At 36.6% G+C, this 18,988-nt stretch overlaps 1 protein-coding gene across 3 annotated transcripts in view; it reads left to right on the top strand.

Moving 5' to 3' along the window:
* Positions 1-18,988, top strand: part of DMXL2 (Dmx like 2) — a 169,943-nt gene that overhangs the window by 145,592 nt on the left and 5,363 nt on the right. For 2 of the 3 annotated variants that reach the window (XM_043920224.1, XM_043920226.1), the window contains exons 29-40: positions 3,424-3,602; positions 7,653-7,783; positions 8,247-8,332; positions 8,745-8,946; positions 9,964-10,081; positions 13,776-13,838; positions 14,624-14,710; positions 14,796-14,917; positions 16,081-16,219; positions 16,908-16,968; positions 17,103-17,230; positions 18,388-18,465. In XM_043920224.1, the coding sequence (XP_043776159.1) occupies positions 3,424-3,602; positions 7,653-7,783; positions 8,247-8,332; positions 8,745-8,946; positions 9,964-10,081; positions 13,776-13,838; positions 14,624-14,710; positions 14,796-14,917; positions 16,081-16,219; positions 16,908-16,968; positions 17,103-17,230; positions 18,388-18,465 (1,394 nt within the window). The remainder of the gene's footprint in view (positions 1-3,423; positions 3,603-7,652; positions 7,784-8,246; positions 8,333-8,744; positions 8,947-9,963; positions 10,082-13,775; positions 13,839-14,623; positions 14,711-14,795; positions 14,918-16,080; positions 16,220-16,907; positions 16,969-17,102; positions 17,231-18,387; positions 18,466-18,988) is intronic. The other variant, XM_043920225.1, reaches the window with a different exon arrangement.

The following is an 18,988-nucleotide window of genomic DNA, read 5'->3' as shown; positions in this document are numbered from 1 at the left end:
TCATCATTATCATAAATAACTGGGCTAAAATTTTTGGACTTTCCTTACTACACAAAGTTGAATTAGGTCTGAACTCATTGCCATGATATATAGGCATACATAAGAAAAATACTCAAGGTTTATTGATTGAAGTAAGTAAAAGCATTTAGGGTGTTATCTGTAACATAGCATGAAAAGTTAAAGATTTCTTAACTGTGGAATAGTAAGCTAATTTGTATCCTAGTCAATATTCTTTAGAACTTTCTTTAGCAATGTATTTGTTTAAAAGGTAGAAATATTGAGAATTATTTTTTTTGCAACCCACATTTTTTCTCAGCTTTTATTTTAAGATATCACACTTATTTTTAAAATGTTTTAAAAAGGTTTTTAAGTAGAGAAGATTTAGATAAATCCTCATAGTTCTTAAAGAGTATACCAGTAGTTGGCTTCAGATTAAGTTCATGGTCATACTAAGGCTGTTCCAATTATGCACATGATTTTTGAATTCCATTTTTTTTTTTCTTATGGATGAGAATATATTTTTAGCCCACTTTTTAAGATGGTAGGATGGTAAGATACAGACTGATGCCATCAGAAAGTTTTCCACCTTGGTGCTGTAACACAGAAATTGTCTGTCTTAATTCATCCATAGACATGGTCATGTTACAGATGATGAGATAGTGGCTCAGAGAGCCACTAGCTAAAGGCACACTGACCTGTGTCCTTGGTGCCCAAGATGGAATCAAATGAATAAGTTCCCATGTAAGTCAAAGAAAGGGAGATAATCTTAACGACTCCCATTGTCTCCACTCCTGTTCCATGTGAATGACTCATCTCCATCTTCCTGTCCAGTTGTAATCCACTGTAAATTTAAAAGTTTTGCTCCCAAATCACTTCTTTTCTCTTCCTGAGTTTTCTATTATTGTTTCATGGTAATTCACTCATCAAATCATCATGCTTAAACCTCTGAGGACATATTCATGTTTACATTCACTTACACCTGCCATATTCCAGGCTTTTGGGGTATGGTGAACAAAACAGACAAACATACTTTCATGAAGCTTACACCTAGTAGAGGTAAACACACAATTAACAAATGACAGTATTTCAGGTATGGTAAGAACTATAATAAAAATATAACAGTAGTAGACAGAGAATGATGAGAGAAAAGGGTGTGGGAAGAGTTTAGTTAGGGTGGTCAGAAGACACATTTCTGATTAGATGACATTTGATCAGAGTCCTAGGGAAGTCAGGGATCAGATTGTGCAGATATCTGGGGCCAGAGCATTTCAGGCAGATGGAGAAGTGAGTGCAAAAGTCATGAGGTTGGACTAATTTGACTTTTTCCAGGAACTGTCGTGCTGGCCAGATGGCTATCCTGAGCCGGGGAGTGTGGTCAGAGATGAGATTAGTAACTGGGGGCAAGGTCACTTAGGGTGTCATGGGTCATTTATTAATCACTGTTATTCTAAAGGAAGATAGGAAACTACTGGAGGGTTTTAAGTGAAAGAATGATGTAATCTGATTTAGATGTTCAAAAGACCCACTCTAACTGCTGTGTGGAAAATAGTCTGTGTGAAAGAATAAAAGTAGGGAGCCCATGTGGGAGGCTGTGGGAATAGCCTACTTAAAAGATAATTGTGTAGAACGAATTTGAATCAGTTCTAGTGAGGTGGATGAACCTAGAGCCCATTATACATAGTGGAGTAAGTCAGAAAGAGAAAAACAAATACAGTATATTAACACATATGTATGAAGTCTAGAAAAATGCTATTGATGAACCTATTTCCGGGGAAGGAATGGAGATGCAGATATAGAGAATGGACTTGTGGACACAGTAAGGGAGGGGGAGAGTGGAACAAATGGGGAAAGTAGCACCAACATATATACACCATCAGGTGTAAGATGGATGGCTGGTGAGAAGCTGCTGTGTAGCACAGGGAGCCCACTCTGGTGCTCTGTGATGACCTGGAGGGATGGGATGGGGGAGGGGAGGGAGGCTAGGGAGGGAGGGTATGTATGTATAGTTATGGCTGATTTGCGTTGTTGTATGGCTGAAACCAACATAACATTGTTAAAATGGGAAAAAAAAAAAAGTCTTCTCCCAAAAGAAAGATAGTTGTGGGTTACCATCAAGAGTGAATGGGTAAACAAAATGTGGTATATAAGTACAATGGAATGTAATTCAGCATAAAAAAGAGTGAATATTAACACATGCTATAACCAGCATGAACCTTAAAGATACGATGCTCAGTTTAAGAAGCCAGACACAAAAGGTCACACAGTGCATGCTTCCATTTATATGAAATATTCAGAATAGGTAAATCCATAGAGACAGAAAACATATTGGTGGTTGCCATGGGCTAGGGGGAGGGAGGAATGGGGAGTGATTGTTTGATTAGTGTGGGGTTTTCATTTGGTGTGGTGAGAATGCTTTGCAACTAGATAGTGATGTTGGTTGCACAACAGTATGAATGTACTAAATGCCACTGAACTGTACACTGTAAAATGGTTAACTTTATGTAAATTCCACCTCAATTAAAAAAAGATAAAAGTGCTGTAGCCTAGTGATGGACAGAGGGAAAAGTGGTCATGTTCATCAAAGAGAACTTGAGATAGAATTATCATTTTCTGTGACAGGGAGACTCAGGAGAGGACCAGGCTGACTTCTTCCTGGCTATTCATATCCAATTAGTCCTGAATCCTTTTGATATTCCTTTTATGTATTTCTCACATTTAACCCTTCCTTTCAGTCTTTACCACCCACTGTACTAGTTCAGACCCTTCCATCCTCATTGATCGTGCAGACTTTACCTCATGATGTGCCTCATTCAAGATGCCTTCATGAGAATGGCCCACAGAATGAACTCCCAGCTTTCTATCCACAGGCTAGTCCATGCCTAACTCCAGAGTATCCTTGTTACTCACCTCTCTGACCACCTGTCTCGCAAAAGAAAATTATTCCTTATTTAGCCAAGCCATTGGTCATTTGTTTCTGGTGTCAACTTCCTCTTTTCACGTTGAGCCTCTGCTTTTCTTTTAAGGCATGCTTTATATCCTACACACTCATTCAGTGAATCTTTCTTGAACAGCATAGCTAGAAATAATCCCTCACGTGCTCTCTTTACTAGTTGTTGAATATACATTATTTATTTGATACATTGTATATAAATTGCTTGAATCCTTATTCTGTATATTAATGGCAGGTAGGCTGCTTCATTGCAAGTTAATCTTTTATAGTCTATCCTCATCTGCATCTCTGTCATGATTGCTGGAAAACTGATGCAATGACTAGAGAAGTTTACAAGCACAGATACAAGTAATTTAGTGTAAACTAAAAACATGGCAAGAATGTTCTTTTCAAGGCTGAAAAGAAAGGTTAACTCTTTGATTTAATAATGGAAAATAAGAATGGGATTTTTTTTTTCCTGTCTTTAAATTCAGCACCTCCTGTTCCTTCTGAAGACATAGATAAACACCGTAGGAGGTTTAACATGCGAATGCTGGTCCCTGGAAGACCTGTAAAGGACACTACCCCACCACCTGTGCCTGCAGAAAGACCATCTTACAAAGAAAAGTTTATTCCTCCTGAACTTAGTATGTGGGATTATTTTGTTGCAAAGGTAAGGGGCCTGAGGAACACATGCTTTATGTGTGTCTGTTTGTATAACATAGGAATGGTGGGGCAGCTTTTGGGTTGAATCACCATAGTTTAGACATTTCATCTCTCAACTCCAGAAGCTGAATAGTCATTCAGGAATCAGACACTTGATATGGTTGAGACAAATTAAAATCATATGGGACTTAGGTATAAACCAGAACTCAGTTTACTAACATATAATCAGCATCATCCTTTTCCAGGGACTGGAATACTTGCATCTACCATCTAGCATCCCTTCTGATTATCAGTAGTTACCTTGGTCAGCATGAAATTAGAGCAGGAGAAGGTGGATGGATATTTGAGAGTTTCATCAGACCATGGGTTTCTTGGGGCCCCATGACATACCTGTTTCTCCAAAGCAGAGGGAACTTCTCTGGGGATCGGAATTCTCATGGTGACTGGATCCTACAGCGTCCCACTTTGTACAGTGCCGGGTGTGTGCTTTCTGCACTTGGTTTTTTGAGCACTTCACATTCTGTTGATAGGTTTCCTTCTTTACCTCTGTTGTGTAATAATTCTTCCCACTCCCAAGATTGTCTGGGAGCAAATCCAAACATGAAATTTCATTCATAAATATTTCATTATGTATTTTTTAAAAAGAAGAGTTTTGAGTCAGTAACACACGAGCATTCTCTCTCTCTCACACAGACACACGCATAAACACACACTCACATTTACATACACACATACACACGGTTCTTTAATATCAGGTATCCAGAGAATGTTATCTCCATTATACCTTAAGTGTTTTTGAACGGTTGGTTTGTTAAATCAGGATCCAGGAAGATTCATGTATTACAGTTGGTTGATATGTCTTAAGTCTCTTTTAATCTGTAGGTTCTACCCCACCTCACTTTGTTAAATTTACCTCTGCCCCTTTTTTGCCCCAAAATTTGTCATTTAAAATTTTTCAGTGGCTTGCTGATGGCATCCCTGTGTTTGGTCTTTTGACCATATTCCTCTTATTTTCTGTTTTTCTGTAAAGTGAGAGTTAAATTTAGAGACATTATCAGATTCCACTCTGATTAGATAGGGAAAAGGGAGTACAGGATTACTTCATAGGTGGTTTTGTGTATTTCCATCAGGAAACATTCTTTTTCGGGATGTTAATTGATGATCTTTGCCTGAGTCCATTATCGTAAATTTGGGGAGTTTTATTTATTTGCTGAAATGCTTCCTTTTCATCCTATTTGATTAACCTGAAGTGCATTTTGAAAGAGAAATACAGGATAAATGCTTATTCTTTGCTTTTTGTACCAGTTTTCAAAGTGATGAGTTGATTTTCTAGCATCCTTCAGAGGAAGCAAGTGACTTTTGTTATTATGGATTTAAACGTGTTTTATGTATTGAATATTTTAATCCACTGCAGTTATCCTGTGTAAACATTTTATATTTTGATCCCAAATTAGAGAAATTACCTCCATGAATAGATACATTTTATAAAGCTGAGATTTTTATAATTCTGGAATCAAGTGAAATTTCCTAATCAAGTATCCAACTATTTCAAATGTCAAGGGCTTGAAGCAAGGATCTGCTGGAAATTTTATAATGCAAATCAAAACTCCAGTGATGTATCATCTCACATCAGTCTGAATGGCTATCATCAAAAAGTCTTCAAACAATGAGCACTGGAGAGGGTGTGGAGAAAAGGGGACCCTCCTACACTGTTAGTGGGAATATCAATTGGTACAGACTCTATAGAGAAACAGTATCCCTTAAGAAACTAGGAAATAAACTACCATATGACCCAACAGTCCCACTACTGGGCATATACCCTGAGAAAACCATGATTGAAAAAGATACTTGTACACCAGTGTTCACTGCAGCGCTACTTACAATAGCCAGGACATGGAAGCAACCTAGATATCCATCGACAGATGAATGGATAAAGAAGTTGTGGTACATACATACAATGGAATATTACTTAGTCATAAAAAGGAGCACATACAAGTCAGTTCTAGTGAGGTGGATGGACCTGGAGCCTACTTTACAGTGTGAAGTAGGTCAGAAAGAGAAAAATATCTTGTATTAATGCATGTGTATGGAATCTAGAAAGATGTTACTGATGAACCTATTTGCAGGGCAGCAGTGGAGACACAGAGAATGGGCTTGTGGATGCAGTGAGTGAAGAAGAGGGTAGAATGAATGGAGAGAGTAGTGTTGAAACATATTACCATACGTAAAATAGATAGTCAGTAGGAATTTGCTGTATGGTGCAGGGAGCTCAAACTGGTGCTCTGTGATAACCTAGAGGGGTGGGATGTGGTGGCAGGTGGGAAGGAGTTTCAAAAGGAAGGGGGCATTTTTATTTGCCCTGCAGATTTTAAGTTTATTAGTTTGAGGCCAATTTTGTTCGTTAAAATCATTTATCATTTTGAAGTCTTAAAAGTACTACTTTGTCAATTCTAGATTTTCTCTTTTCTGGTAAGGCTGCTTCAGATATAAAAGTTATAAAATACTTTGGAGCTGTTGCTGCATAGACAGTATGTCCTTTTAAAGGATCACATTTTGACTTAGCTGATCAAATGTTGAATTTTTTTAAATTATCAAAAATTAGGTATTAAGAATCTATCTCAAAATGTGAATCATGTGAAATAACTATTCAGTTTGATGAGTATGTTATAGTTTACATAGCCATTTTCCTATTAGCTTTTTGCTACATTTATTTTTTCATTTTTATAAATAATGCTGAGATTAATAGTCTTTTTTGAAAAGCCTATTCACATTCTGATTATGTAATTAAGAAGTACTGGGTCAAAGGCTTTTGATATATATATCTCCAGATTACTGATTTATACTCTGAGAATAGTGAGCACACATTTGACTTTGCTCTCATTAAGTATTCCTTTTTCATTTTTGTTAATTTGGTTAAATTTTTATTCCTGTTAGTGATATAAAAATGTTAATGAATCTACAGCCATTAGGTTTTCTACTTTGAGGAACTGACTGTTCATGTTCTTAACTAAATTATCTATTAGAACTGTAATATTTTTCTTACTTTTAATGAACTATTTTTTAAGGATATTAGCAATTTATCTTACTTGTGATACTTTTTCCAGCTTATTTGCCTTTTAATTTTGTTTGTGTTTTTAACATACAGAAGTTTTAGGAAGTTTATTTAGTCATGTCTATCCATACTTTTATAAAATGATGTTACATTGTTTTTAAGTGAAGTTCTTCCCACTAATAAATGTTTGTTTTTGTTATCTTCTCCTCTTCCTTTGTTCCCTCCTTCTCCTCCTCCTCATTCTTTTTAACTTAACTCCTGTTCATCTAGAGTGAAGCGAGAGTCAGACTTTGGTGCCCTCCTTATCCTCTCTTCTCACCCTTACAAGTAGTTGTCCTTCCTTCCCTCCCAACAACTTAAGATGTTACCTTTGTCACACATTAATTTCTTATTTATATACTCTTCTTGGACTATATTTTTCCATCGATCAATTGCTAGACTGCACTTGCTTTAATTATTGATTTTAATATCCACTAAGAAACCTTATCTTTCACTTTAGACAGATTTCTCAGCTAATCTTACCTATTTTTTCTACACTGTGAACTTCACAGTCATTATCAAGTTTCAATAAAGGAAAAGAAATCCCTATGGAAATTTTTATTGCAGTTACCTAAAACACATAAATTAAAGAGTCATTATTAATGCTTCAGTTTCCTTATTTAGATTTTAAAGGGATTTGTAATTTCCTTCACCGTAGCTCTCACAGTTTTCATTAAGTTTTTCCTTTGGTATTATGTTTCTTAATTACTTTTTTTTCTTCAGAGTTTTTGAACTAGTTATTGCTGATATATAAGAAATAGACTATTAATTTAAAAAATATTTGTGTTGTATGTAGCTGTTATTGAATCTGAGAGTTTTAACTTGGTTTCTTGACTTTCTCAGGTCTAGTATCATTTCCAAAAGAAAATTTTAATTTAGATTGACACCACTTTAAATGTTCATATTTAAGTTAGGATAAAAATAACCCAATTAAACATTCAAAAATAACTTCACATTTCATTGCAGCCGTTTCTCCCTTTGTCTGATAGTGGAGTTATATACGATTCTGATGAAAGCATTCATAGTGATGAAGAAGAAGATGATGCTTTCTTTTCAGATATACAGATACAGGAGCACCAAGACCCTAACTCCTATAGGTAAATGAGGCTTTCTTCTTTTTCCTTCTGCCTTCTCTTTTGTAAAAATTCTGATATTACTGGTTTTAAGCAACATTACTATTATATCATGAATTTATACAAGAACTGACTTATATTTTCAGGTTAGGAATTCTTTACTTTTGAGGTAAATTGCTAGATAGTAGAGTATTTCACATCTCATTTCAAGGAATAGCTGGCACAAACATTTTCAGTGAGGAAAAAAATACATAATTTATTGATATGCTGTTAGATTCCATGTGGCTGTGTAATAAAACCCTTTCCATTGTTGCATATCTTTTATTTTCAAAGACTGCAAAAGTACTATTTTTTTTTAATAGTAAATGGTTTGGAAAAAACAGTTTGTTTTGTGGGTGGGAGATTGGGCCAAACAGTTGACACAGTACTATGTTCTCATGATTTTATTTTTCAACTAAGGAGAATTTTTTTTATCCTGTTTGAACAGCTGGGCTCTTCTACATTTGACAATGGTTAAGCTTGCACTTCACAATATCAAGAATTTCTTTCCCATTGCTGGATTGGAATTTTCTGGTAAGTTTGGAATTTGAAAATTAATGCTATTAATTACTAAGTTTCTTGTTACAAGATCCATATAAAAGAACTGGGAGAAAAAAAAAAATACTGCATTGGAGATGTTATGAGGTGTCTTGTTTATCTTAGGTTCCAGTGTGTGTTTTTTAGTTCACATGGTAAGAATTACTAACTACTTGGAAGGTTGGAAGAAAAAGCAGGAAACCAGCCTGTAGAAGCAGAACATTTTCTCAGCTCATGTTAGAAAGCTGGTCTTTTGTTCAAAGCGTTAATAATCCAAATGATGTTAGATTAACAATTTCAGATTTATTTCTATTTTCAGATGTTTCGGCTCTAACAATTTGGATTTTGTAAATATGTGGGGATGGTCAACATCTTTAATCAAAGTAAAATATATCCTCTTACATTTTAGAGTTGCCTGTAACATCACCATTAGGTATTGCTGTGATTAAAAACTTGGAGAATTGGGAGCAGATCTTGCAAGAGAAAATGGATCATTTTGAAGGTCCTCCCCCCAACTATATCAACACATATCCAACTGACCTTTCAGTTGGAGCTGGACCAGCTAGTCTTCGAAATAAAGCAATGCTAGAACCTGAAAATACTCCATTCAAGTAAGAATTCTCTTATAATGCTAGTAAGAGTAACTCGGCTTAACCTTTCTGGAAGACTGTTTGGCACAATATTATGCCAGTAGCCTTTAAACCATGCATGACTTTGAATTTGCAATCTTGTTTCTAGCAGTATATGCCAAAGAAAATATCTGAATTCTGGATAGAAAATTATTTTTCCCCTATTAAATATACTTCAATAGACAATTTTATAATCAGGAAGAAACCTTTATTTTTGTCATCATTTTAAGAAGTCTTAAATGCTTTGGGATTACAGTCTGCATATGCAAATAAGATGCTACTGACCTTTTGTCTGTAATGCTAAACACAGTAAGGTTTTTTATTGATGTTTTGATCTTCTGTCTGTCCATCTGTGTGCTGTGTGCTTAAGTCTCTTCAGTCATGTCCGACTCTTTACTAGCCCATGGACTGTAGCCCACCAGGCTCCTTTGTCCATGGGATTCTGCAGGCAAGAATACGGGAATGGGTTGCCATCCCTTCCTTCAGGGATCGAAGCTCTTATTTCTTGTCTTTTGGCAGATGGGTTCTTTACCACTAGTGCTATCTGGGAAGCCACTTTTGATAAGCAGCATCCTGTGTTTGAGGCAGCCGGCCATGATGTAGAGTATTGCTCATAAACTTGAAAGATCGTCTTTTTAGTTTGTTAGGCTGTTAAAAATTAAATGTGGGACTTTATATTCATTGGTGATATGCTGTAACCAGCAGACCCAACCTAAAGGATAGTTTAAAAAGAGAATAAAGAGAGATTCATTTGACTCTCAGCTCAGTTTGTCCATTTGGAGAGTCAGTAAGTAGAGAATTAATTCCAGATGAAGGAACAATTTATAGAACTAAAAATTCAAAGTGAAACATAAAATTTTGTTCAGCTTAATGCTATATTTTCTTTGCAATAATGGAGGTTTTAAAAAATTATCTGCAAATAATGAAACATTTCCTATATACTAAAATATTGTGATACTTTTTTGTGTGTGTATGTGTGGTTTTGTTTTTTTTAACTAGATCCCGGGATTCTTCTGCACTTCCAGTCAAACGACTTTGGCATTTCCTTGTTAAACAAGAAGTACTTCAAGAGACATTCATGAGATATATTTTCACTAAGAAAAGAAAGCAGAGTGAGGTATTTTGGGAAAAAAATTCTCTCATAATTTTCTTTTAGTTTTCTTTAACATTTCTTGGAGAATCCCAGGGACAGTGAGGCCTGGTGGGCTGCGGTCTATGGGGTCGCACAGAGTCGGACACAACTGAAGCGACTTTGCAGCAGCAGAAGCAGTGCTTGATTTATTTGAAATTTACTTTTGGTTTGAACTCATTATCTTTCATACAATGTAGGTAACATTGTACCAAACTTCAGAGAATTTTTTTAAGATAAAAACTTACAATTTTTATTTCATAACAGTGAAACAACATAGGTCCTTGGATAAATCCTGTATAATCAAAATGACAGTTGATATGTCCTTTATAATATTTGCCATTGGGATTTTACTTGTAACAAACATTGTGAGGGATGGCTTAGGGAATTTAATATATAAATGAGTATACTCTGTGTTATGATTCTCCAAATATCATTTAATTGAAAATGCAGCATAACCCTTTATTTACTTAGCATTTATAAATGAACAGGATAAACTGTAGAAGCAACAAATTCAAGATAATTTTGTGAGAGAGATTAAACTACAGAAATACCAAATGTAAGATGAAGGAGATTACTTTTAAAAAGTGAGGCAGAGATTCTACATTGCATGGTGGTTTTTAAGCTAAATATGTTAGTAATGTAATGGCATACAGGGTTCAAGAAGAATCAGGAAACTGAGAGAGTGGCACTTTCGACCTTAAAATGATCTCGTTATAAAATGAGGGGTATGCAGATGGTTAATATAAGCATTTCAGTCCATTTGGCTATTTAACGAGGTAATGAGCAGTTTGAAGAGTGTTCAGAGTGTAAGATGTGATTAAAGATTTGGCAAACAAAGACAGTGAGAAAAGAAAAATGAATTATATTTCACTTAGGAAAGTGAAAACCAAGAGGGACAGTCTATGTGGTTCAGTTTCCCAAAGTAGGAAATAGAACTGCCTCTCAAATGTTCCCCGTGCCTGTGGCAGCAGGACCAGACTCATTCTTTTCACTAATCATTCACTCACTTGGATGGCCATTGTGGTCAGTTCTGGTCAACAGTCATTTATTTTTTCTGTGGATTTAAAAATTATGTACTTAAGTGAGGAACTGGAGGAATGAAGTATAGGAATTCTTTTGTATCTTATAAGCTTTTTTGATAACAAAAGTCGCCAATGGTATGGAAATGATTGATGTAGGTTTGTTTTTTTTTTTTATTAGTTGGAGGCTAATTACTTCACAACATTTCAGTGGGTTTTGTCATACATTGACATGAATCAGCCATGATGTAGGGTTTTGTTGAGGGAACCCCACAGCTAAATTTGTTTCCTCTCATTTAATCTGTTGTTTACTGCATTTTCTGTAGTGATACTGAGTCCAAATCCCATAAAATAAGATATAGAAAGTCTAAGAAATAGATTTAAGATAAAAGATATTGCTCAATTAGAGCTCTGTTATTCACAGAAAGCCAGTTCAAGCCAGTTTATTGAAGGATCAATTTTCTGAGTGTTCTTCAAATTATTGACTGATTTCTTGAAAGTATGCTTTAGTTGTTCGTAAGGTTTCTGGCAGTTTTGTTTTGTTGAATCATCAGAGCCTCAGAGTGCTGTGGGAAGCCAGGGTCAAGGTTGATTGGACCCTCAGTAAGTAGTCTTGCTATTCAGGATCTGTTGTCTCCTTTCTCGTTTCCCTCATTCTTAACAAAAGTCTCCCCAATTCTACCCCTTACAACCCCACTTCTCTATGTCCCTCCATCTCTGTGCTCTTGGAATCAGCAGCCCAAGCTGTATGTACTTTTCTGTTTTTCTGCCAGAAGAGGCGCTCCAGGTATAAGGACGTGGGACAGACATAAATTGAACGTTTCTTAAAATGCTGTTTGTGTAGGTGTTGGTTGGCTCCAGCGTGGGAAGTCCGTGGCCGGGGGTTTGCATGGAAGAATTTTTATCATGTAACCTCTTGTACCTTTGAATTCAAATTGTTGAATGAAATCAGTATCTTGTTCGTGCTTCGTGTTCAGTTGCTCAGTCGGTGTCTGACTCTCTAACTCCATGGACTGTAGCCCACCGGGCTCCCCCGTCCATGGAGTTTCCCAGGCAAGAATAGTGGAGTGGGTTGCCATTTCCTCCTTCAGGGGATCTTCCCAACCCTGGATCGAACCCCCATCTCGTGTGTCTACTGCATTGGCGAGTAGTTTTTTATCACTGCACCACCTGGGAAGCCCAGTGTCTTGTTCAGTACTGTCCAGTAGAACTTTCTGTGATGATGGAAATTTGTTTCTGTTCTGTGCAGTATAGTAGTCATCAGCCACATGTGGTTACTGAGCAGTTGAAATATGGCTAGTGTGATTGAGGAACTGAATTTTTAATTTTGTTTAAACAGCCACATGTGGTTAGTGGCTACTGTGTTGAATAGCACAGAGCTGCTGATAAAATGGTTTTCGTTTATGAAAAAATATTGTAAAAACAAGGTTGCTAGGACAAAATAAAATCGGTCATTTAGTTCAGAAATATGCAAAATTTATTAAAACTACCCATATAATAAGAGTGGTTTATCTTTTTAGATTATTAAATAGGATATTGGTGGTCTATATCTAGTGATATAGGTAGTTTGGTAAATCTAGTGAATTAATTACCAAAATTGGCAAAATAATCCTAAGAATGCTAAAATGTTGGCTAATTTTTTTAAAATCACTTAATTAAAATAAAATTCCGAGAAATGCTGAAATTTTAGAATCACTACAAGATATGTTTTCTCACTGAGTATATTAGAGACTATTCTACAGAACAAGTCTTTGTGAAATCAGTAAGTGTGAGAAGCTTAGCCCCTTGATTAAAGGTAGATGGGGTCTTCAGCAGTTGGCTTCTGCTGAGTCACCCTCTGCACACACGTCCCATTCCTTCAGCGTCAGCTGCAGCAGCCCTCGGGCAGTCACAGAAAGCGTGGGGCATTGGGCCTGTGGGCTGAAAGAGAAGCAGGCACTTCTGGAAGTTTTGGTATTAGGAGGAATATGTTGCTCTGATGAAACCTTCAGAGGTTTTCACAGCAGAGCAGAAATACCACTTCTGATTGTAGGCATCCCTAATGGCCCCGTCATCAACCAGGAGCAAAGTTATTTGTGTGATTTCTTTCCCAAGCCTCATCTCATCAAACATGTACTTGTAAGGAGAAAAATCCTAAGATTATGTGTAGTAAATGGTTGATGTGAATTTTAATCCTTGAATCTCTCTTCATGGATATATTCCTTCAGAATGAAATAATTATCAGTACTTTTAATCTGTGTTTAGAAAAAAAAGTTTTCATTTTTTACTTGAAATAAACCCCTCTAAGGATAGGAATCTATATAGTAGAAAATGCATCTGCTTGTATAAATAGGTTTTATTTTTCAAAATGTTGGGTTTTTTTGAATTTACAGTTAGAACTTCCAGGTTATATAACTGACATACAAATAATGAATTTAATGAATTTTTATTTTGAAATTGCTTTTATATGTATAATACATAAAATTTGCCTGTTTTGTGTTGTGTTTTATCTGATGATATCACATTTTACTCAGTTTAATCCTTAATGTTGTGCTTTTAAATTCATTTTTACCATCTTAAAGTGATGGAATGTCCATTTCAATTTGAAGATTTTCTTTTTTTTTTTATAATTCCATTTCATGCGTGTGTTTTGCATTTGTGACGATGTGGTGTTGTTTAAGTCTATAGAAGAACATGTGGAGCAGGTCAAACAAAACTGCGTAGCAGAAGATTGCCACATCAAGGTAGTGTTCCATGCTCTCAAATTTAGCTCATTCTTTAAGGTTCAAGGAGCTAACCCCTCATCTCTGATACTAACCATGATCTGCCCAGCTGGCTAACGAGTCAGAGTGCTCACTGCTCCCACACACCTCAGTGGCACAGGGCAGGAGATGCTCCACTGTGTCAGGCTTGAGCTGTCTTGCAGTTGGTTCTTCTCCTTGTTGCTTCCTGTCCCATCTTCACTTCTGTCCCTTTTCAAAATCTTTTATAGGCATGATTGTTTTATGTTTCCTCCTTCTTGATTCTGCCTCTTGTTTCCTTCCTGTCACCTTTGAGCATAACACTTTCCTCTCATCCATCTCCTTCATTCCTTTCTAACCGTTCTTCTCTCCAACTTCTTACTCCTATCTCATCACCCTTGTTTACAAATATTTCATTTCCTACGTGACTCCATTGTCTTCCTGTGTCTTTTTCTCTCACATTCTTGCTGCTGTATCTTTGTACACTTTTGCAAGAGACAAGAGACACATTTTCTTTTATAAACACTAATGAAAATTATGTTAGTTAATCTTTTGTGACAGTTACTCAGTATCCTGTAATCAAAATGGAAATTTTGTAATTGGGGTGATTACAGTGCATCAGAGAATCAGTTAATTCCACATTTAATTATCAACACACTAAAATTACTGGTATCTTCTTTCTTGCTGCTGCTACATTTTCTTCTTGTCCTTTTAAGTTTTGTGGGATATATGTATATCTTTATAGAGCTGTGCTGTGACAACTAAAACTACTGACGTGTGTCTTGTAGGTTGAAGCAGATCTGGGCTATCCAGGTGGAAAGGCAAAAATCATTCATAAAGAGTCGGATATGATCATGGCATTTTCCATTAACAAGGTAAATGCTTTAGTCATTATGAAGAATGTAGTACTTTGATTTAGTGAAATTGCTTAAAATTATTGACTCTGCCTTTGCTTTATAGGCAAACGGTAATGAAATTGTTTTGGCTTCAACACATGATGTACAAGAACTTGATATTACTTCTCTACTGGCCTGTCAATCATACATATGGATTGGAGAAGAATATGACAGAGAATCCAAAAGGTTTGCTTACCTTATGTAGTCAATTTATTTATTTTTAACACCGAAAATGTTTTGCATGTGGTATAGTAGTTGATTTTAAATATAGCTTTCTTCAAAGAGTCTGTTAAATGGTTATGCTTGTGATTTGAATTGTCTTGAAAACTATGTGTCTCTCTCTCCCTTCATTTGGGAAGGAGACAAACATAATTAGTTTAGCTGCCAATAAAAGGCTCTCCTTTACTTCAGTGTACAAATTACTCCTGTTTCTTTCATTAGACCCTGAGCTATTCCTAGGGTTTGAGTCAGAATAATCCTCAAAGCCTAATGCCAATTACCGACATTTAACTCCAAAGAAATGTCAGAAATTTACACAATGGTAAATAAATTTAGCTGATTTGGATAATTACGATAAAAAGCAGATTATATATTAAGTAGACTGAGTCATATTTACTAATTTTCAGTGTTTCTGCTTATCTCCTTTTAAGCATACCTTTTTTTTTTTTTAAGATAACAATGTAGACAGCCTTACTTTTCAGTAAAACTCTGGACACCGCACCAAGAGTGCAGGAACACTTTCCTATTTTGGGGTGTCTCCTCCACGTTTGCCCTCCCTCTTCTTTTCTCCAGACTCTTGGAAATTTTATGTACTGGGAATGGTGCTAGGATAGCCTCTTCCACTGTTCTGGTTCTTGCTTGTTAGTATAGAATATAACTAAGTTGCAGTCATACTTCAGGGTAGATGGAACTGTGTTATGTAACAATTAAAAATCAACATTTTAATGTTATAACTGATACCTCACTTTAGGAAAACTTTTAACTCAGATTTCTTTAAAATGTATGAATTTTCTAAATGGGTATCTGTACTTGAAGAGAACATAAAATCTTTTTCTGTACAGGATAAAAAGCCAATCTGTGTTAAATACTTCAAAACAAACATTTGCTCTAATTTGTACTACAGAATTCCCCCAAACATTTAACTTATATTTTGCCTAAATGCAAAAAGCTAACCAGTACTAAAATTGGCGATGATTAGGAAGGACTTTTACCTAAGTTTTCCTCATGCATATTTATTCATTTTATTTTTTTAAAATAAAGACTGTCCTTTGGGTAGATAAAAAGGTCTGTAATGGGAATTTGTGTTGAAAAATGGAACTTTCACAGTAACACACAAATGTTTTCCACAGTTCAGATGATATTGATTATCGTGGTTCCACTACAACTCTTTATCAACCCACTGCAACATCCTATTCAGCAAGTCAGGTGCATCCATCTTCATCTCTGCCATGGCTGGGCAGTGGACAGACTAGCACGGGAGCGAGTGTGGTATGTCATTTACTACTAGGTGTGGTTTCTGGATATGGACTCGCTCAAAAGTAGGTTTAAATCACTTTGACATAGGAATGGTGGGCTGAAGATCTGAAGCCCTGACCAGGAAGTAGTTAGTACACCATAATGACGATAGCTAACGTGCTGTGAGTTTGTGTCAGGTGCATGCTTTTTTTTTTTTCTCATAACAACCTAAGTGATTTTCATTTTATAAATGAGCAAACTGAGAGGCACACAGTGGTAAACAGAGACGGAAAGGAACTCGTGTCTACTCTGTGTTTGAAAAGTGCGCCAGTAACATTATTGTTAATCATGGTAGTTAAGGGGGGGGGGGGGTCCCATTCTCATGTTCTGCTCTGAAGAATCTGGAGATGGTTCTGATTGTCCTCAGGGACGGGCACTTGGAGGAGAGTTCCCTTTATCCCTAGATGAAGCTGCTCGGTGTCCTCACAGTCCACACAGACCAGTGCCAAGCCATCAAGTGACTGTGCTTCTCCAGCCTGTTCAGACAAGTGTCATGTATTTAGGGGGTCAGAAAATCCACAACAGGGTTTATTTTAGTAATAATCCAGTGTGAGAGAATAAATGTTATTAGAATTATAGAATTAGACGTGGCCTGAAGCATATCCTTCCTTATCTCTTCTGTGATGCCACAATGTAAATTCATTTTCATCTTCTTTTAAAGCTTATGAAAAGAAATCTCCATAATGTTAAAAGAATGACGTCACACCCAGTCCATCAGTACTGTAAGTGTTTTATTCATTATCAAAGAACTGTGAGTGGCCTATATCATTTTGAAGCTGGCTTATAGAATTGGAAGTACTGGAACCCTTTCTTTAGCTTTATATCTTAAGTTTTTGCTTTTCCTCTTGCATCTCAGATCTTACAGGTGCTCAGGATGGCAGTGTACGAATGTTTGAATGGACACGACCTCAGCAGCTTGTCTGTTTCCGCCAAGCTGGCAATGCAAGAGTCACCAGATTATATTTTAATTCACAGGGCAACAAGGTTAGTTCTAGGGGGTTATTACTAAATTCATCTGAAAATAATTGTGGATATTTATGAATAAATGGCTAGTAAAGCTACATCTAAAAACAAATTCAGTCACTATAGATTTAAGCTTAGCAGGCAGTTTAGAATGGAAAAGTGAGAGACTTTATTTTTGGGGGGGGCTCCAAAATCACTTCAGATGGTGGCTGCAGCCATGAAAGTAAAAGACATTTGCTTCTTGGAAGAAAAGCTGTGACCAACCTACATTGCATATTAAAAAGCAGAGACATCACTTTGCTGATAAGGGTCTGTCTAGTCACAGCTATGGTTTTTCCAGTAGTCACATATAGATATGAGAGTTGGACTATAAAGAAAGCTGAGCACCAAAGAATTGATGCTTTTAAAACTGTGGTGTTGGAGAAGACTCTTGAGTGTCTCTTGGACTGCAAAGAGATCCAGCCAGTCCATCTTCATTGGAAGGACTGATGCTGAAGCTGAAACTCCAATACTTTGGCCACCTGATGCGAAGAACTGACTCACTTGAAAAGACCCTGATGCTGGGAAAGATTGAAGGTAGGAGGAGAAGGGGATAACAGAGGATGAGATGCTTGGATGGCATCACCGACTCAATAGACATGAGCTTGAGCAAGGTCTGGAAGTTGGTGATGGACAGGGAAGCCTGGCGTGCTGCAGTCCATGGAGTCACAAAGAGTTGCATACAAATGAGTGACTGAAGTGAACTGAGGCAGTTTGGTGTCTGTTATATAGCCCTTTGGCTCTCAATAAGAGTATAAATCCACAGAATTTTGTGTGGATCAATTAATCATCCACTTACAGATACACTAAATATTCTGTGATTGTAAAGAATTCTGTTTTTGTTGCATGTGTTGATGGTCCCCCTGTGTGAAGTTAGACACCTGAGAGAAACCAGGTTTCTCCCCCCCTAAATTATACTACAGAAATTCGGAGTAAAGCAGTGAAATAGGCCTGGAAAAGCCTTTAAAAGGTGGCAGGATATTTGCAGTACTTGGGGTTTCCTGAGAACTGCAGCAGCAGGAGCGTATGTACAGGCAGGATGTTGGTAAAGTGGGACTGAGTAACTCTCCTTTTGATAAGTGATTTTACCTTTGACATGGCTACTCAGAAGCTGTGTTTAATTCACACTATTCTTACAGTGTGGTGTTGCGGATGGAGAGGGTTTTCTGAGTATCTGGCAAGTAAACCAAACTGCATCAAATCCTAAACCTTACATGGTAAGTAAGTATCAGTCAGTATTCCCGGGGTACATGCAGAGGCTGCCTTGTTTGTGAAGTGTTTGCTTCAGACAGCAAATCCCACTGGTAGATCTGTTGGGAAAGGGACCGCTCTGCCAGGAACCACAGCCCAGCACCCATCATTGCCTTCATTCTAGATCAAAATAAGCAAAGACGTTGGTTTTCACAGCTTGAACGATGACCATTGTATTTGAAAATTTTTAGGGGCCTTCCCTGTGTGTAGTACTATTTAAGACACGTTTTTATTATACCTTTATCCATTTTGAAATCTCTAACTTCTTAATGATAGAGTTTTATAGTGATTCATTTTAGGTACTGTAATAACCAGACAGGTTCCATGCATGCCAATTTGCTCCAGAGTATTACTTACTAGATTTTAAAATAACCAATCCCCATAGGCGACTTCATCCATTAATCCAAATCCCGTTTCAGTCATTTGATGATGCAGATGAGCATGTCTGGAGATGTTTCTCTTAAATTAATACATTAGAGACTGTATCAT

The sequence above is a fragment of the Cervus elaphus genome, chromosome 12 (genome assembly GCF_910594005.1).
Source record: "Cervus elaphus chromosome 12, mCerEla1.1, whole genome shotgun sequence".
NCBI lineage: Eukaryota > Metazoa > Chordata > Mammalia > Artiodactyla > Cervidae > Cervus > Cervus elaphus.
Note: the sequence above shows the minus strand (reverse complement) of the source record. Positions and strands in the feature narration are given on the sequence as shown.